Genomic DNA, 16,286 nt, shown 5'->3' with positions numbered 1-16,286 from the left:
GCTATTCTGTGTCAGCCGCGACACAAGGATACGTTTTCTACGTGTATTTATGCTTTGATTTGAACGAAAACAGCACATCCGTGCAGCGCGGCTGACACAGAAGAGCGTACGCTGCTTGTGTTTAGCGCATATTCTCCAAAATGGCGCTACGGTGATGCGGAGAGACAGAGCAGACGAATTGTTGAATAAAGTCGTTATTTTTGTTTTCTTCGTGTACAAAAAGTATTCTCGTCGCTTCATAACATTACGGTTGAACCACTGATGGCAGATGGACTATTCTGACGATGTCTTTCATACTTTTCTGGACCTTGACAGTGTAATTTACTTGGCAGTCAATGGGACAGTGACAAGCCTCCCGGTCTTCATCCAAAATATCTTAAATTGTGTTCCGAAGACGAACGAAGCTTTTACGGATTTGGAACGACATGGGGGTAAGTGATTAATGACAAAATGTTTATTTTGGGGTGGAGTAACCCTTTAATCGTGAATGTGTTCCCTAATCTAAAATGTTACGTTAATTTTTAATTGATGTAGTGCAGGGGAGCATAAGCCAGAAGAATGTAGTCTGATGCTATCATAATGATACCATGCAGTTATTAGTAAAAGAGATGTTTCTTAATGAATGAAGTCAAAATGAAAGAATAACGTAAAATGGTTTCCTCAATCCAAGGAAATGCAACAGAATCCTTTCTTCTTAATAAAAAAATAAACAAGGTATTTTGATAGATACTGTAATCCCATTATGTCTAATCTGATATTTTAATGTTTTGTATTATAGGCACTAAAAGTACGAGAGGCAGATATCACAAGAGAGACGGTTCAGAAGAGTGTTTGTGTTCTCAGTCAATTGGTAAGACATGTATATGGCAGAGAAGCCTTTATTTACATAAAAATGCCTGCTTGTTTCTGCAAATTATTAATGTAATGTATTGTTGTTTCAGCCACTGTTTGGTCTGATACAGGCTAAACTTCAGCTCATAACTCACGCTTACTTTGAAGAAAAAGATTTCTCTCAGATCTCCATCCTAAAGGCAAGTTCTTTCACACACATTTCATTGTCTGATATATTAAGACTAATACAGCTAGTAAAAATGTTTTTATGAGATGCGTAATATTTTTGTAAGATTTGTTTAAAGATGTAGAACTCCAGTCATATCAGATTTTTAAAAAATTAAATGGTCTAAAATTAAGAAACCCTTAGAAAACAGTAAATATAATATAAATTAACACACTGAAACTAACAGAATATGTATGTGAAAAGGGTATTTTATCTGCCCACTTTCAGTTCCAGAATAAATTAATCATTCAAATATTGTTGTCAAATATATCTTTGAACGGAGTATTTTTACAGTAACTGCAAATATTTGCTTTTGTATAATGCTGCATCAACACAGATGTCGGTATAAAAAGACGGCTGTCATATTAGCCAGAAGCAAAGAATCACTCAGTGCACCTTTCATGTATTTTTGTTTTTGGTTCTTTGAAGGAGCTCTATGATCATATGAACAGATCTTTAAGCTGTACAGCGCTGGAGGGGTCACAGATTTGTCTGGGTAATTCAAAAACACTTTTCACTACTATAGTTTAGTAATTCAAGAATCTGCTTTTCACTAATATAATTGATCATTTAACCTCTAAATGATAGTAATTGGATAAGGAGAGTGTAATGTCCAAATTTACTTTCCAAATACACATTCTTGGTCTTATTGTGTTTGACTTATCAATGCATCCTACACATCCCAAACAAAAAGCCTCCTTAAAAAGTGAGTGTATGAAATGCCTACTTTGCAGCATTATGTAAGAAATGAAACCCCTGCTTTTCAGCATCCAATAAAAACTTATAGATAAAATAGTCCATCCTTCATTTTTTAGAATAGGATATTTTATTTTATACATAAATATGCTGCATTATGGAAGTCAAATTGGTTGCAAATGACGTTTCATGTTATCTTTAAATGTTTTTTAGGAGTATTTGGATAACTACTCAAACACCAGTTATGAAATTGTACAGCCAATTTTATTTATGGTGTTTTCATGACACAACTCTGGGATGTGATAAAGTCAAATTAGGATTTGAAATAAATGTGGCTGTAGTATATATAACCCTATCAATTTCCTATTTTCCAATTATAATTTTTTTAACTAAAGGTCTGTCTGCCCGAGAGTTGATTCTGCACTATAAACACAAGGTAAAGGACTGGACACTTTCTTTTTAAATTCTGCTTCATCCTTTTGCATAATATGTATTTGTTTTGATTTTTATTATGTAACTTGCAAACTCTACAAAGCAACTCTTTGGTCTAAATGCTTGTGTTTTTTCTCTTTATTTGCTGTAGGTTTTGATTCTCTTTAAACTGATTCTGCTAGAAAAGAAGGTCATTATTACCATCTCAATACACACTTTGTAGTAAAGTGGATTCTCATGGATGAGTCTAGTCGTAATTACACAAGTATTTATCTCCCTATAGATCCTATTTTATGTGACTCCAGTGAAGAGATTGGTTGAAACTCTGATGACCGTCCTGTCATTGTTTCCAGGTAAAAAGGTTGTGATCTGGTGCCAGATTTGAATTGGTGGGTGTGGTATTCAAACTAAAAACTTTTGTTTTTAGGAAGCACTGACCTAGAAATTAAGAAATAACACAGTAACTTGACAGTAACAAGATTCTTAAAAATGTTAAATCATCTAATACAAACTATTTTTATGATAATCAATTTTTGGCTTTTAATTGTACATTACTTGATCTGATAATCATTTTATAATATGCTAATGACTGCACATGTTGCCAAAGAAATTGCACGTTTGCTACTGAACCAGGGTTAGGCTGGCTATAGGGAGCAGAGCACTGAGATTTTTCTCATTTGTGAGCTGACTGTTGTGAGTAAATGTAAATATTTAATTATCCTGTAGAGTACAGGTCAAGTCTGTTTAAAAGTGTTATCATTAAACCGTATTAGTGTTTATGTTAAGGTGTGACAAACTCAAAATCATGTTCATATGCATAATGATAATGCTTTTAAATAGGCATAATGATAATTTACATAATGCATAAGCATAATGATAATACTTTTACACAATAATTTTACACAATGCCAGTTTCAGTGACTACCCAGGTAGGTTTGAATTTATATTGAACAAACTGTTTTTTCGGACTCAAGATGAAATGTTCTTTACTGTTGTTTACACTAAAAGGTTTTATTCGGGGTAGGATTGTGATTGTTTGCTACGTTAATCATGAACTTTGAATCAAACTGAGTTGACAGAGAATAGTGAATTCAGTGGGCCTGCTGAACCTGATCTATACTAGGTAGGATTTGTTTGGTTTTTGGTTTTGTCAACCCTAAACCTACTGTGAAACTCAGAACTTGTGCATCCTGCTTTATGCAATAGAACTTAGTACTGTATTGTCACTTTTATACAGTTGAAAATGTTGAAAAAGACACATTCCAGTTTGGTAGAAACCACCAGAAACTCCAGTTCAGTTGGTGGCACAGATCAACAAACAGATTTACGCCAGTCCAACATAACATAGGCACCTTCTCAATGTAAATGTGTAAGACTAATTGCACTGTTAATATTTTTCCATCATTTAGCATAACAGTTTCATTTTGTGATTTGTAAAGATTGAAATATCTGGATCAATAATAGTGTGAGCAAGGCTGTTTTCCCCAGTGTTTATTGTTCTTTTGTTGCCAGGAACAGACTAGATTGTGCTGCAGCAGCTCACAAAAAGTCAACCAAAACCCATGCTGCATTGTTCTGTCAATCAAGTTTCTGACTGGTTTATTCCCAAAAGTAACTTTTATGTTGTGAAAGATTGCATCAGCCCATCAAGACATTGCACTTCTATATAATAAATAAGCCTGCCACTAAATGGAACATTATAAACAAAGTAAAACGCATTCCTAATTTGCCAGTTCTTGAAGTGGAGCAAATTTTATGGTGACAACATATCTGGCTAGGTGAGACTAGTTAGTTGAGAAGGAATTATTTTAAAGAGTAAACATAATTACTTAAGTTTTGTAAAGTATTTATTTATTTTGTAGGTATAATAGAGCATGGACTGGCAGATTCCTCTCACTATCAGCCCCGGAGGAGCATCTCAGAGGACTTCAGTTCACCAGAAATCATATCTGCAGACGAAGAATCACTCTCTATGTCTACTACAGATATTACTAACATATCAAAAGAGCTTGAGGGCAGGTATGATGTCAGTGATCAGCCGGATCAATCAAAGCCTTGTAACACTACTCTGGACACACACTACCTTCAGCCTCATGCAGGAAGCTTGCTGGACTCCGAGTGCGAATGGGAGACGCTGGAGCCTCATGTGATGGATGAAATGGAAGGGAAAGTAGACGTAGCTCATTCAAATATGTTTGACACAGATTCAGGACTGCCAATAACAGTACAGCCACAGTCGGCCACAGGACAAGGAATGTTGACCTCGGGCCTGGTATCTGGGCTGCAAGAGGACCAGTATGGACTACCACTCGCTATCTTTACAAAGGTGTGCACACAGAACACAATCCACATCCACCATACTCTTTAGAGCAAAACTACACTTGTTCAAGTTAAGTTTTATTATAACATTTTTTTAATGAGAGCAAGTTTTGTATTTCGTTTGGAAACCAAGGTCCTAGAGTCTGGAGGAAGGGTGGAGAAGCTCATAGCCCAAGTTGCTTGAAGTCCAGTGTTAAGTTATAGTTTAATCTATAGGGTATTGTCAAGAGGAAAATTAGAAACAAGAGACCAAAAAATGCAGATGAGCTGAAGGCCACTGTCAAAGAAACCTGGGCTTCCATACCACCTCAGCAGTGCCACAAACTGATCACCTCCATGCCACGCCGAATTGAGGCAGTAATTAAAGCAAAAGGAGCCCCTACCAAGTATTGAGTACATGTACAGTAAATGAACATACTTTCCAGAAGATGGAAAGATGGAAAATGTTTTTTTTATTGGTCTTATGAAGTATTCTAATTTGTTGAGATAGTGAATTGGTGGGTTTTTGTTAAATGTGAGCCAAAATCATCACAATTAAAAGAACCAAAGACTTAAACTACTTCAGTCTGTGTGCATTGAATTTATTTAATACATGAGTTTCACAATTTGAGTTGAATTACTGAAATAAATGAACTTTTCCATGACATTCTAATTTATTGAGATGCACCTGTATGTTAGAACTGTATATACTATTTGTCATCCAAATACCACAGTATGAACATTTGCTTTTAGTTATTTCTGGATTACCTCCAGGCTGCATTGGCTAACAAAGACAACTGTTAGATATAGATTCTATATTTGGCTGAGGACTCGTTTGGGTGGCCAATGTATTAGATTTCTCACATATATAAAAATAAATAAAATAAGTAAGCTTGACCACTGTTCTTATGACAAGAAGAATTTATTGAAGGTAGTAGTGTAGCACAGTTCCTCAGCAGCAATGTTTATGTTTCAGCCTTGAAAAGAATCTTCAAAAAAAAGATATTAATCTGCTGTATTTAATATCTTTAAAAAAAGATATTAAATACAACAGACTAAAAATTTAAATACATATTATCTTTCACAACAAAGAAGCAATATCAAATAAAGACAAAAATTTAGCAAGTTATTACCAGGGTCTAGACTCTAGAGAGATGAGAAGAAATGAGGCTATTAAGAAAGGTATTTTGAGGTATTTTTTTATTTTTATTTAATATGGTAGAAATTTAGAATGGTATTTATATGACATCAAACTTCCAATTACATTGTCATTTGTCAAGGTTTTAGAAATGTAATTCTAGCCCTTTAGGTTATAATCACTCCTTGCATGTGTGCCAAGTTCTATGAAAACTGGATATTTCATTCAAGAGTTAAACGCTACATTAAAAATATGAACTGGTAAAAATACTGTACTGGTAAAACACTTTTTTTTCTAAGTCTCCTTATAAAACATAAAATAACATAAAAAATAATTGCCGTGACAACTTTACAGCTTGCTGCTGCACATCAGAAATGGCAATTCGCCTGATCAGAAGGCAGGGGTGTCCAATCCTGCTCCTGGAGGGCCAACGTCCTGCAGTGTTTAGCTTCAACCAGCTCCAACGCATCATGTTGGGTTGGAGGTAAACTCTGCAGGACAGTGGCCCTCCAGGAACAGGTTTGGACACCCCTGACATAAGGTATGTGTACATAAGGTATGTGTACAAAATTTAATTCACTTCAAAACTTAAATGATTTTAGCAAATGGCTGCAATATAACAAAGAGTGAAAAATTGAAGGGGGTCTGAATACTTTCCGTACCCACTGTAGGTCTAGATTATTTAGTCTCTGAGCAAAGCAACAGAAAAATTAAACATGCAATTTAATCTCACAGCAAATAACTACAATATGCATACATAAACAACTACACCAAGGTTAAGACATTACCCTGACAAAATGATATTTTGCCGGTATCATATGGCACTTTTCCACTGCATGGTACGGCTCTGCTCGGCTTAGAATTTTGTTGCTTTGCAGCCTTAAGTAAAGACGGACACAGTTTTTGTTTTATCCAGCTGTATTTACCCAGTGCAACGTATAACATCCAAGTGAAAGATTATAACACCAACATGTCAGGAAAAAAAAAACAGAATAACTGAGTTGGTTAGTAGTCTCTACTAACTTTGCACACCTAGACTTTGCAATATTTGCCCACTCTTCACTTTCTGGCATAGGGCAGCAGATTTTTCTCAAGAATTTTACAGTATTTTGCCCCATCCATTTTTCCTTCCACTTCTTAATAATAGCCTACACTGTGTTTCTAGGCATTGATAAAGTCTTTGAAATTATTATTATTTTTTTTTTGGTATCCATCTGCTGACTTGTGCCTGTCCATAACTTGATCGCCGTGATTTTGGCAAGTAAGACATGTTCCTGGATCAACAATATTGTCCAAAAATATAGACCTAACCCAATCCCTACCCCTAAACCTAACCCTATTTATAATTTATTCCTAAAATCAGAGGGAAATGATAGGTGAGTAACATTATGGCAGTCTTTATTATGGCAGCAGCAGGTATGCAATACAATTTTAAAATGTGTATTATAAACAGATATATAGGATCACGTAGAATTATATACAACTATAGCTATATATATAACTATATTTTATTTAATATATATAACGAGATTTAAATAATCAAATAATAAATAGGATTATATATTATAAAATATGCTTGGAATAAGAATGCATTTTACATAAGTATTTTTAAATACATTACATATACAAGAATACATTTGTAAATAAAATTAATTTTATTTACAGCAGACAATCATGTGACTGGCCACGTGAGCAGCGCGTTCCCGGGTTTGTAGGATCACAGATCTCGCTTCTCCACTGTGAATAAATCGCCATCCGAATCCATGAGTTTTATCACTGAGGTGATATGTAAATTTATTTTTGCAGACGTCCATATGAGAAACAATTACCGTCCGAATCGGGCTATAGTTGATTGTTTGCTTCAGTTGAACTACCAAGGACTGAAATGCTGCAGGAAAGCTCTTTTCATGCTGAGCTAATCAAAATGAGCACAGCTGATCACAGTTGAAAGACAAATGGCTTTGTTTATCATTGAGAAGGTGATTAGCTACACCTGATTGAGTTTACAAGTCATTTTTAGGAGGGGGTGATCTTTTTTTTCCCCCAACTCAGTGATTCTGTTTTAATTTTTTTTACTGACATGTTGGTGTTATATCTTTCACTTGGATGTTATAAGTTGCACTTAGTAAATACAGCTGGATAAAACAAAAACGGTGTATGTCTTCATTTCAGGCTGCAAAGCAACAAAATGTGGTTATTTTAAAGGGGGTGATTCTTTTCTATAACCACTGTACATTGATTTAAACTATTGATGCTATGTAATAAGAACAAGAAGCACAGTAAATTAGTTAATCATAAATATGCAATTCAATGAACTGACAACTCAAGAAAAACCCCTCATGACATTGAAATGTAAGGAGACATACACATAGAATAGCAAAGTTAACTGACAAGATGTCAACAAGAATGAGAATGCAGAAAGATGTTTTACTCTTGAATTAAATTTGAGCTTCTACCAGCCAGGACTAACTTCTAACCAACCAAACCCTGACCACTGGATTAATCATGCCAGTTTGATTTGTTCAACATTTTGATTTCATTGCCTTTTGCCGTTTCCAGGGTTACCTGTGCATGCCATACATGGCACTCCAACAGCACCACCTGCTGTCAGACATAAGTGTTCGAGGTTTTGTTGCCGGAGCGACCAACATCCTCTTCCGTCAGCAGCGCCACCTGAGTGATGCCATTGTGGATGTGAGTAAATCTGCTTTTTTGTCTTTGCTCCATAATCACTCTAATATTATAGAGGCTGACATAGGGGATATTATTGGATGAATCTCACAAAGCCTATCAAGAATGTGTGCAGCTCAGATTTCACCGTATTGAGTTCTGTGTATTTTTTGCATTGTGACATTATTTTCATGACAATAATTAAGCATGATTATCATTAAAATTTGTCATCTAAATTATCATTACTGTAATGCATCTGTAGTTTTACTTTTGATTGTAATTTTCTTTATTCTCCATGATGATTCTCATTACTGTCATAAAAATTATTCTGTCTGGAAACATAGATCTTTACCCCCAAATGATAATAAATGATGTAAAATAATTTTAAATAATATACATGGCCAGAGTGGACAAATTTTGACAAAAGTGATGGGATTTGATATTTTAGCTATAGCCAATACTAGCAAGTGCATAAAATCATCTCCTCCGACAAACATTTTCAGTAGAAAGGAGTGTATGACTTAAAACGACATCCAGTGGTAATCTTCCCGTCTGGTGAGCTGTTAACTGTTGTGACTAGATTATTGAGAAGATATGATTCAAATAAAATTATTTATCCAAAAATAAGACATTACAAAAGATTTTCTTATGTGGGGAGATGCCAACCTCCACACCTCTAATGTTAGAAAACGCATAGCAGTCTACTTGGATCATGGTGTCTTGATGACCAGTCCTTGATGTCCTTGAATCATTGTCAGAGTTGTATGACAGCCAGTCACTATTTGTGGCTGATTTCCTTATGATTTTGAGGTGAAATATGGCACTGACCTGTGTTGTAGGGAGAGATGATGTGTTTTTAACCCATGAGGCTGTTAAACCAAATATCTTCTCAGATGTTCTATAGCTGGTGAGCTTTAATTGTTTTAAATGTGCCTGTGTGCAGGTGGATGAAGCTCGTATTCAGATCCATGACCCAGAGTTGCGCAAAATGTTGTATTTAAGCACAGCTGATCTACGATTCGCTGATTATCTGGTAAAACATGTCACTGAAAACAAAGAGGATGTGTTTCTGGATGGGACAGGCTGGGAGGGTGGAGATGAGTGGATACGGGCACAGTTTGGCCTATACATCCACTCACTGTTATCTTCTGCTCTACAACAAGGTGCATTACAACACACTAATAACTATTATTAATTTGCATAAAATGTATTAGAATACCTGTATGTATTATGAATAAGCATTAATTAACAATGAACAATGGTAATTAAGTGATGGATTAAGGGTTTATATGGTGAAATGTTTTTGTGTGTGTATTGAAATGGAGACAATCTGTTATCTTCAATTTGTGATGTGATACAGTGACCACAGGCACAGACATACAGTCACAGACATACACAATTGCTCTTATACCTAGTCTCCGGCACTCAAACCGTGGGTGGACCTTCTTGCTGTGAGCCGAGAGTGTTACCCACAGAGGCATATTTATTTAAAGTATCTAAAACAGTTATCTTTGCCTTAGAGTATCACAGTTTTGCCATGGTCAGAAATTCAGTGCTCGTTTTTTCCTTAATAAGGTCAAGTTACCAACTGAGCACACCTTACTCCAGGTTCATATGTCAAGTCAAATCACTTTAATTTTTATAGCGCTTTTATAGAGATTGTTTCAAAACAGTTTCACATTTGTATTAAACGGGAATGTAACAGATTCAATGATGGAAACTTCAAAAATTAGGCAAATTCAAAATTCTGCTTTAAAGCAGCTGTAGCAAAACAATAGTGTCATTATTCAGCACCAGTCAGTTCAGTGTTAGTTCAGTTGTGTTCAATAAATGTGTAAAATTCATTCATTATGAAACAAGTTCAATTCAGCAATAAGCAGCTCGACATAAGACAATAGTGTCATTGTTCATCTCAATTCAGTTCAGTTCATGTTTTGTCATGTTGTGTCATTACATGAAGTTTTATTTTGTATTTCTGATTGTATTTTTTAATCAGATCATGAGCGTCTGTTGGCAGATTATGGAACTGCGTTCACATCCGCCTGGAAAATCACACACAACTACAGAGTGTGGATCAGCAACAAGCATCTAGCCATGGCCAGTATCACACCAGGGTACGTCAACTGAGTCAAACACAGCTGAGACAAAACCATATAGAATACTAGCTTCTGCTTACTTTATACAGCTTACTATTTTTTATAGTATGCCAAAATAATGTCAACCATATTTTAAAAAGCAGCGAGCTTGTTCAGTAAAATATGTGAGACTGGGGATGGTTATACCACATTTTGATTTAACATTTGTAAATCAATGTTTTTTTCTACTGTTTATCTCGAGCTTTATTATTATTCCCATATTTGTTTACTAGTTTTAAAATCTACAACTTCTTCCTAAACTGAAAGTTACTGTCAAGGACAAAGAATGCTGTTGTTGCAAGCTACCACACTACTGCAAGTTTGGTTGGGAGGGTTGTAACCTTAGAAAACATGGGCATCAGACTAAAATTTGTATATGCATTAATATTATTATTTTTATTATTATTATGAATCTCATGTTTTTACAGATAGTTTTAAAACTTATTTAAAACGTGTTTGATAGCTAATATGTAGCTACTTTTAAGTATTTATTTTAAATTGGTCAGATTGTGTCACAATAGTCTCTGGTCTCACCTGTTCAACACACAGAAGATCATCACTAAATGAGCAACTCATAACACTAGGTCACAAATCATGAAGAACATTTAAAGAACTGTGAACTACCTTCAGAAGACCTTGTGTGGGCATGAATGTACTATATAAACACAAGTTACAAACTTACTCATTTATAGAGTAAAATGTGTTCATTTGCAAAACATGTTTACTTGCACCCTCCTTCACCAACTACCATCATTTCTAGTAACACAAGTTTTGTCATCTTTTATGCATTAATAGCATGTGTTGCTCAGTTGGCTGTTATTTTACAGATCATGTTGAGGTTTTTAAACTGTCCTCAGTTAAATGTTTTTACACTTTTGATGGCAGGGGAAGCATATTTCTTAAAAAAAAAATAATTAAGAATAATTTTGACAAATGACTATAACACAGGAAATGTGATTTTTTTACCTTATTATTGACTCTGTTCTTAGCCATCCATTCCAGGGTCAGTACAGTGTGGCTGATGTGAAGATCCGCTTGTCACAGTAAGTGTTACACACTCATTATGTTTTTGTTTACATACTCTATTATTGGGTAATTTTAATATCCATATGCTCTGTCTATAGAACTTTAGTTTAATTAGTAATATATGTTCAGGGAAAAATGACAGCATATTTTGCTAGTATGATGTTGTGTAGATGTCAGGTGCATGTCAAGTTGCTTTTAATTATAAAGCACTTTATTACAATAGAGATTATTTCAAAACAACTTCACAATATTAAACAGGAAAGTAACAGAATCTGTGATGCCAAATTCCAATATAAGGCAAGTCCAAATTGTAAAGCAGTTCTAAAAAGACAATTCATTATTCAGCTCCAGTCAGGTCAGTGCAATAACTGTGTGAAGTTTAATTATACATCACTTAATAATAATAATAAAACAAGATTCAATTTAGCAATGAGCAGCTCAACTGAAGACAGTAGTTTCTTTATTCAGCTTGAGTCAGTTCAATGTTGATTTAGTTCAATAACAGTGTTGATGATGATGCAAACGTGTCAATTATAAACTAATTCGACTCAGCTATAAAACAGCTATGCACAAGACAATAGTGTCATTATTCAGCTCAATTCAGTTCAAGTTTTGTTCTCATCCGATAGTGTCAGTGCCGTCAAATCGATAATATTCCTGAATATTTAGTGTCTTTTAAATCCCAAGCAAGCCAAAAGGTGACAGTGGCAAGGAACCCAAACTCCATCAGCTGACAGAAATGGAGAAACAAGCCTTGGAAGAAACCAGGCTAAGCTCAGACCAAATATCCTCTGGCCAAATGAGCGAACACAGTGTGATTTATGGGGCTACATCACAAGTCAGATTTGTGGATTGATGTTATTTAATAATATTATATTGTTATATTATTATTATATACTGTATGTAAGCGTAGATGCAATTCTTCTTATGAAGTAACAAGTACATTTGGGTGTTATGGGAAGTGTTCCTGGTTCCAGCTATCCTAAATAATGTAGCTTAACTATACCTTAAGGGATTTGAATTATAGAGATGTGATTAGGTGTGAGTTTCTTTGCCTCCCAAACAGTGCTTAGAAGACTGTTCCAGAGTTTGAGTGCTAAATAGGAAAAGGATCTTCCACCCGCTGTCGATTTTTGATATTCTAGGTATTATCAACTGGCCAGAGTTCTGAGACTGCAGTAAACATGAAGGATTTTAATGCGATAGAAGCTCGATCAAGTACTGAGGCACTAAACCATTCAGGGCTTTATATGTAATCAGCAAGATCTTAAAATTTATAACAGTGAAAACTAACTAATGTGTAACGTATCTCCAAAGGATGGTTCACTAGTGAATGTGCAGAATTGATGAAAGCTATTCACCCCACTTGAAAGTTTTTGTGTTTTGTTATTTTAAACCATTTTATAAAAGTGGACCTAATTTTGTTTTTGTTTTTTTGTTTCTTTGATGAGCAGACAAAGACTATTTATCTCTACAAAGTAATCTAAAATAATGACAAATAAATATAAAATAATATTTACATTTACATTTAGACATTTAGCTGACGCTTTTATCCAAAGCGACTTACAAATGAGGACAATGGAAGCAATCAAAATCAACAAAAGAGCAATGATATGCAAGTGCTATAACAAGTCTCAGTTAGCTTAATGCAGTACACGTAGCAAGGTTTTTTTTAAATCATATAATAAATAAAAAGAAAACAGATAGAATAGAAAAAGAATAGAGCAAGCTAGTGTTAGAGGCCTTTTTTGCTTTTGTTTATCAGAGGTCAGAAAGTCAGAATTATAATTGAATAATAAATAAAAAGAAAACAAATAGAATGCAAAAAGAATAGAGAAGCAAGTGTTCGTTTTTTTTTGTTTTTTTTAAGAAAACAAGCAGTTAGAAAATAAATAGAGTGCAAGTCTTAAAAGGGGCAAGTTTTTTTTTTGTTTTTTTTTATTATAAAGAATAGAGTTAGAATAGAGAGTGCTAGAGTTATAGGGTCAAATAAAGATGGAAGAGATGTGTTTTTAGCCGATTCTTGAAGATGGCTAAGGACTCAACTGCTCAGACTGAGTTGGGCAGGTCATTCCACCAAGAGGGAACATTTCATTTAAAAGTCAGAGAAAGTGATTTTTTGAGCCTCTTTGGGATGGCACAATAAATCGATGTTCACTTGCAGAACGCAAGCTTCTAGAGGGCACATAAGTATGAAGTAATTAATTTAGGTAAAGGGGTGCAGAGCCAGTGGTGGTTTTGTAGGCAAACATTAATGCCTTGAATTTTATGTGAGCAGCTATTGGTAGCCAGTGCAAACTGGTAAACAGAGGAGTGATGTGCATTCTTTTTTGCTCGTTAAAAATGTATCTTGCTGCCGCGTTCTGGATTAATTGTAAAGGTTTGATAGAACTGGCTGGGAGACCTGCCAAGAGAGCATTGCAATAGTCCAGCCTGGACAGAACAAGTACTTGAACAAGTTGTGAAGCATGTTCCGAAAGAAAGGGCTTGATCTTCTTAATGTTGAATAAAGCAAATCTGCAGGACCGGGCAGTTTTAGCAATGTGGTCTGAGAAATATAATAATAATATATTTCATAAGCACTGATTTCCTAAATATGAGACACCTTAATCATAACAAAATGTTTTTAGAAGTCACATATTAAAAAAGGATTAGTTGTTTAAAATTAAAGCAAAGCCTGTGCATCATGATGCTGGGATCTTCTCTGCAGAAAGCTCTTGAAAGCTTTTGAAAATAGAAATTAAAATAAATGCTGTAAAATACACTAAAATCCTGACAAAGACTGCAAGACACTTTTGACTTAATTGTGACCAGATCTCAAAATGTATCAGGTTAAAATGCTCAAGTGTGTAGAAGTACTTTTTGGGCCAGTTCAAATTAAATGCATGTTGCATGCCCACAGTATTTTCTATGTAAACATGCAAATCTTGCTTTTAGTGGGCCAGAATGCACCGGTACGGGCATGTTCTATTAACAGTACTGGAAATTCTTCTTCTGAGTGAATTTGTGACAACGACCATGTTAACTCTTTGTACAAAGACCCAACCTTTGAAAACAACAAATCCAAAAGCCAATCCAATGCCAGGTTTTAAGTATAAGCTAGATGAATACAAAAGCTTGAGCAGTGTAGTGCAATTGTATGTATGTGTGTAGTTGAGACAAGTCAAGTACTGTTCAGCAGTTGTTCAGCTCTAGCAAAAGAAGCTATTTTTCATTTTTGTAGTACATGAATAAATTGTCCTGTATAGCCTACCAGAGGGGAGGAGTTCAAAGAGGTAGCGTGCAGGGTAGGTGGGGTCTCTGATAATTTTGGAAGCTCTGTCCCAACATCTGGACAGGTAAATGTCGACTGCTGGAAACAGATGATGTTTTGGGCCATTTTGATAACACATTGCAGTGCCCTCTGTTCCTTTCTCATGCAGCTGGCGTTCCAGTATGTAATGCAGTATGGCAGTATACGCTCCAATGCACATAAATAAAAGTTCACAAGTTACTGTGGCAATCTTGCTTTCTTCAGTCTTCTCAAGAAGTAAAGGTGTTGTTGTGCTTTCCCAATGACAGTGGAGGTGTGTGTAGCCCAAGGAAAGTCCTTTGTAATGTTAAACGCCAAGAATTTAAAACTGGGCACTCTCTCCACAGCCTTGCCATTTATGAGCACAACACTCAGATCAGTTCTCCTTGTCTTCCTAATATCCACCACTATCTCCTTTGTCTTCCTGGTGTTAAGGATGAGATTATTGGTGGAACACCAGGCTTTCAGATTTTGTACCTTGTCCGGAGTCCAGCTGCAGATTTTCCCAGTCTGTGGAGTTTGGATGCCAGGACTTTGGAAATGACCATATTAGCCTTTAAAGGGTTAGTTCACCCAAAAATGGATATTCTGTCATTAATTACTCACCCTCATGTCGTTTCAATCCCGTAAGACCTTCGTTCATCTTCGGAAAACACAAATTAATATATTTCTGATGGAATTTGAGAGCTGTCTGACCCTGCATAGACAGCAACGCAACTGAAATGTTCCCAAGTCCAGAAACGTAGCAAGGAGATCTGTAAAATAATCCATCTGACATCAGTGGTTCATCCGCAATTATACGAAGCTACGAGAATAATTTTTGTGCACAAAAGAAAAGAAAAAAACGACTTTATTCAACAATTCGTCTCCTCCGCATCACCCTGGTGCCATTTTGGAGAATATCCACTGGACGTAAACAACGTCAAGTCAAATCACCTTTATTTATATAGCGCTTTTAACAATACAGATTGTGTCAAAGCAACTGTACAGCATTAATTAGGAAAATGGTGTGTCATTAATGCAAAATGACAATAGTAAACACTCAATTTTTAAAGGCAGTTCATCATTAAATTCAGTGATGTCTTCATCCAGCTCAGTTCAGTTTAAATAGTATCTATGCAATCAAGTCGACCATGCTAATGCACTTCCATTAATGCCAACATCATTTTCTAGTCTTTTCAAAAGAATGTTGTGGTCAATAGTGTCGAACGCAGCGCTAAGATCCAGTAGCCCTAATAGAGAGATACAACCACGATCAGATGAGATAAGAGCAGGTCATTTGTAACTCTAATGAGAGCAGTCTCAGTACTATGATATGGTCTAAATTTTTCTCTAAGAAGGAATATAATTGTGAGGATACTACCTTTTCTAGTATCTTGGACAGAAAAGGGAGATTCGAGATTGGTCTGTAATTAACTAGTTCTTTGGGGTCAAGTTGTGGTTTTTTGATGAGAGGCTTAATAATTTGAAGGTTGAAGGTTTTGGGGACATATCCTAATGACAATGACGAATTAATAATAGTCAGAAGAGGACTTCTGGAAG

The 16,286-nt window shown here is 35.3% G+C and overlaps 1 protein-coding gene across 3 annotated transcripts in view; it reads left to right on the top strand.

Annotated features, from left to right (window-relative positions):
• Window positions 1–16,286, top strand: part of avl9 (AVL9 homolog (S. cerevisiase)) — a 55,764-nt gene that overhangs the window by 35,477 nt on the left and 4,001 nt on the right. For all 3 annotated transcript variants that reach the window (XM_016468834.1, XM_016468822.1, XM_016468828.1), the window contains exons 5-15: window positions 779–850; window positions 942–1,031; window positions 1,487–1,553; window positions 2,149–2,189; window positions 2,337–2,375; window positions 2,469–2,538; window positions 4,048–4,511; window positions 8,181–8,315; window positions 9,235–9,454; window positions 10,288–10,405; window positions 11,416–11,469. In XM_016468834.1, coding sequence (XP_016324320.1) covers window positions 779–850; window positions 942–1,031; window positions 1,487–1,553; window positions 2,149–2,189; window positions 2,337–2,375; window positions 2,469–2,538; window positions 4,048–4,511; window positions 8,181–8,315; window positions 9,235–9,454; window positions 10,288–10,405; window positions 11,416–11,469 — 1,370 coding nt within the window. The remainder of the gene's footprint in view (window positions 1–778; window positions 851–941; window positions 1,032–1,486; window positions 1,554–2,148; window positions 2,190–2,336; window positions 2,376–2,468; window positions 2,539–4,047; window positions 4,512–8,180; window positions 8,316–9,234; window positions 9,455–10,287; window positions 10,406–11,415; window positions 11,470–16,286) is intronic.

This window comes from Sinocyclocheilus anshuiensis, unplaced genomic scaffold, assembly GCF_001515605.1.
Source record: "Sinocyclocheilus anshuiensis isolate Anshui unplaced genomic scaffold, SAMN03320099.WGS_v1.1 scaffold890, whole genome shotgun sequence".
Taxonomy (NCBI): domain Eukaryota; kingdom Metazoa; phylum Chordata; class Actinopteri; order Cypriniformes; family Cyprinidae; genus Sinocyclocheilus; species Sinocyclocheilus anshuiensis.
This window is presented reverse-complemented; position numbering and strand designations above follow the sequence as displayed.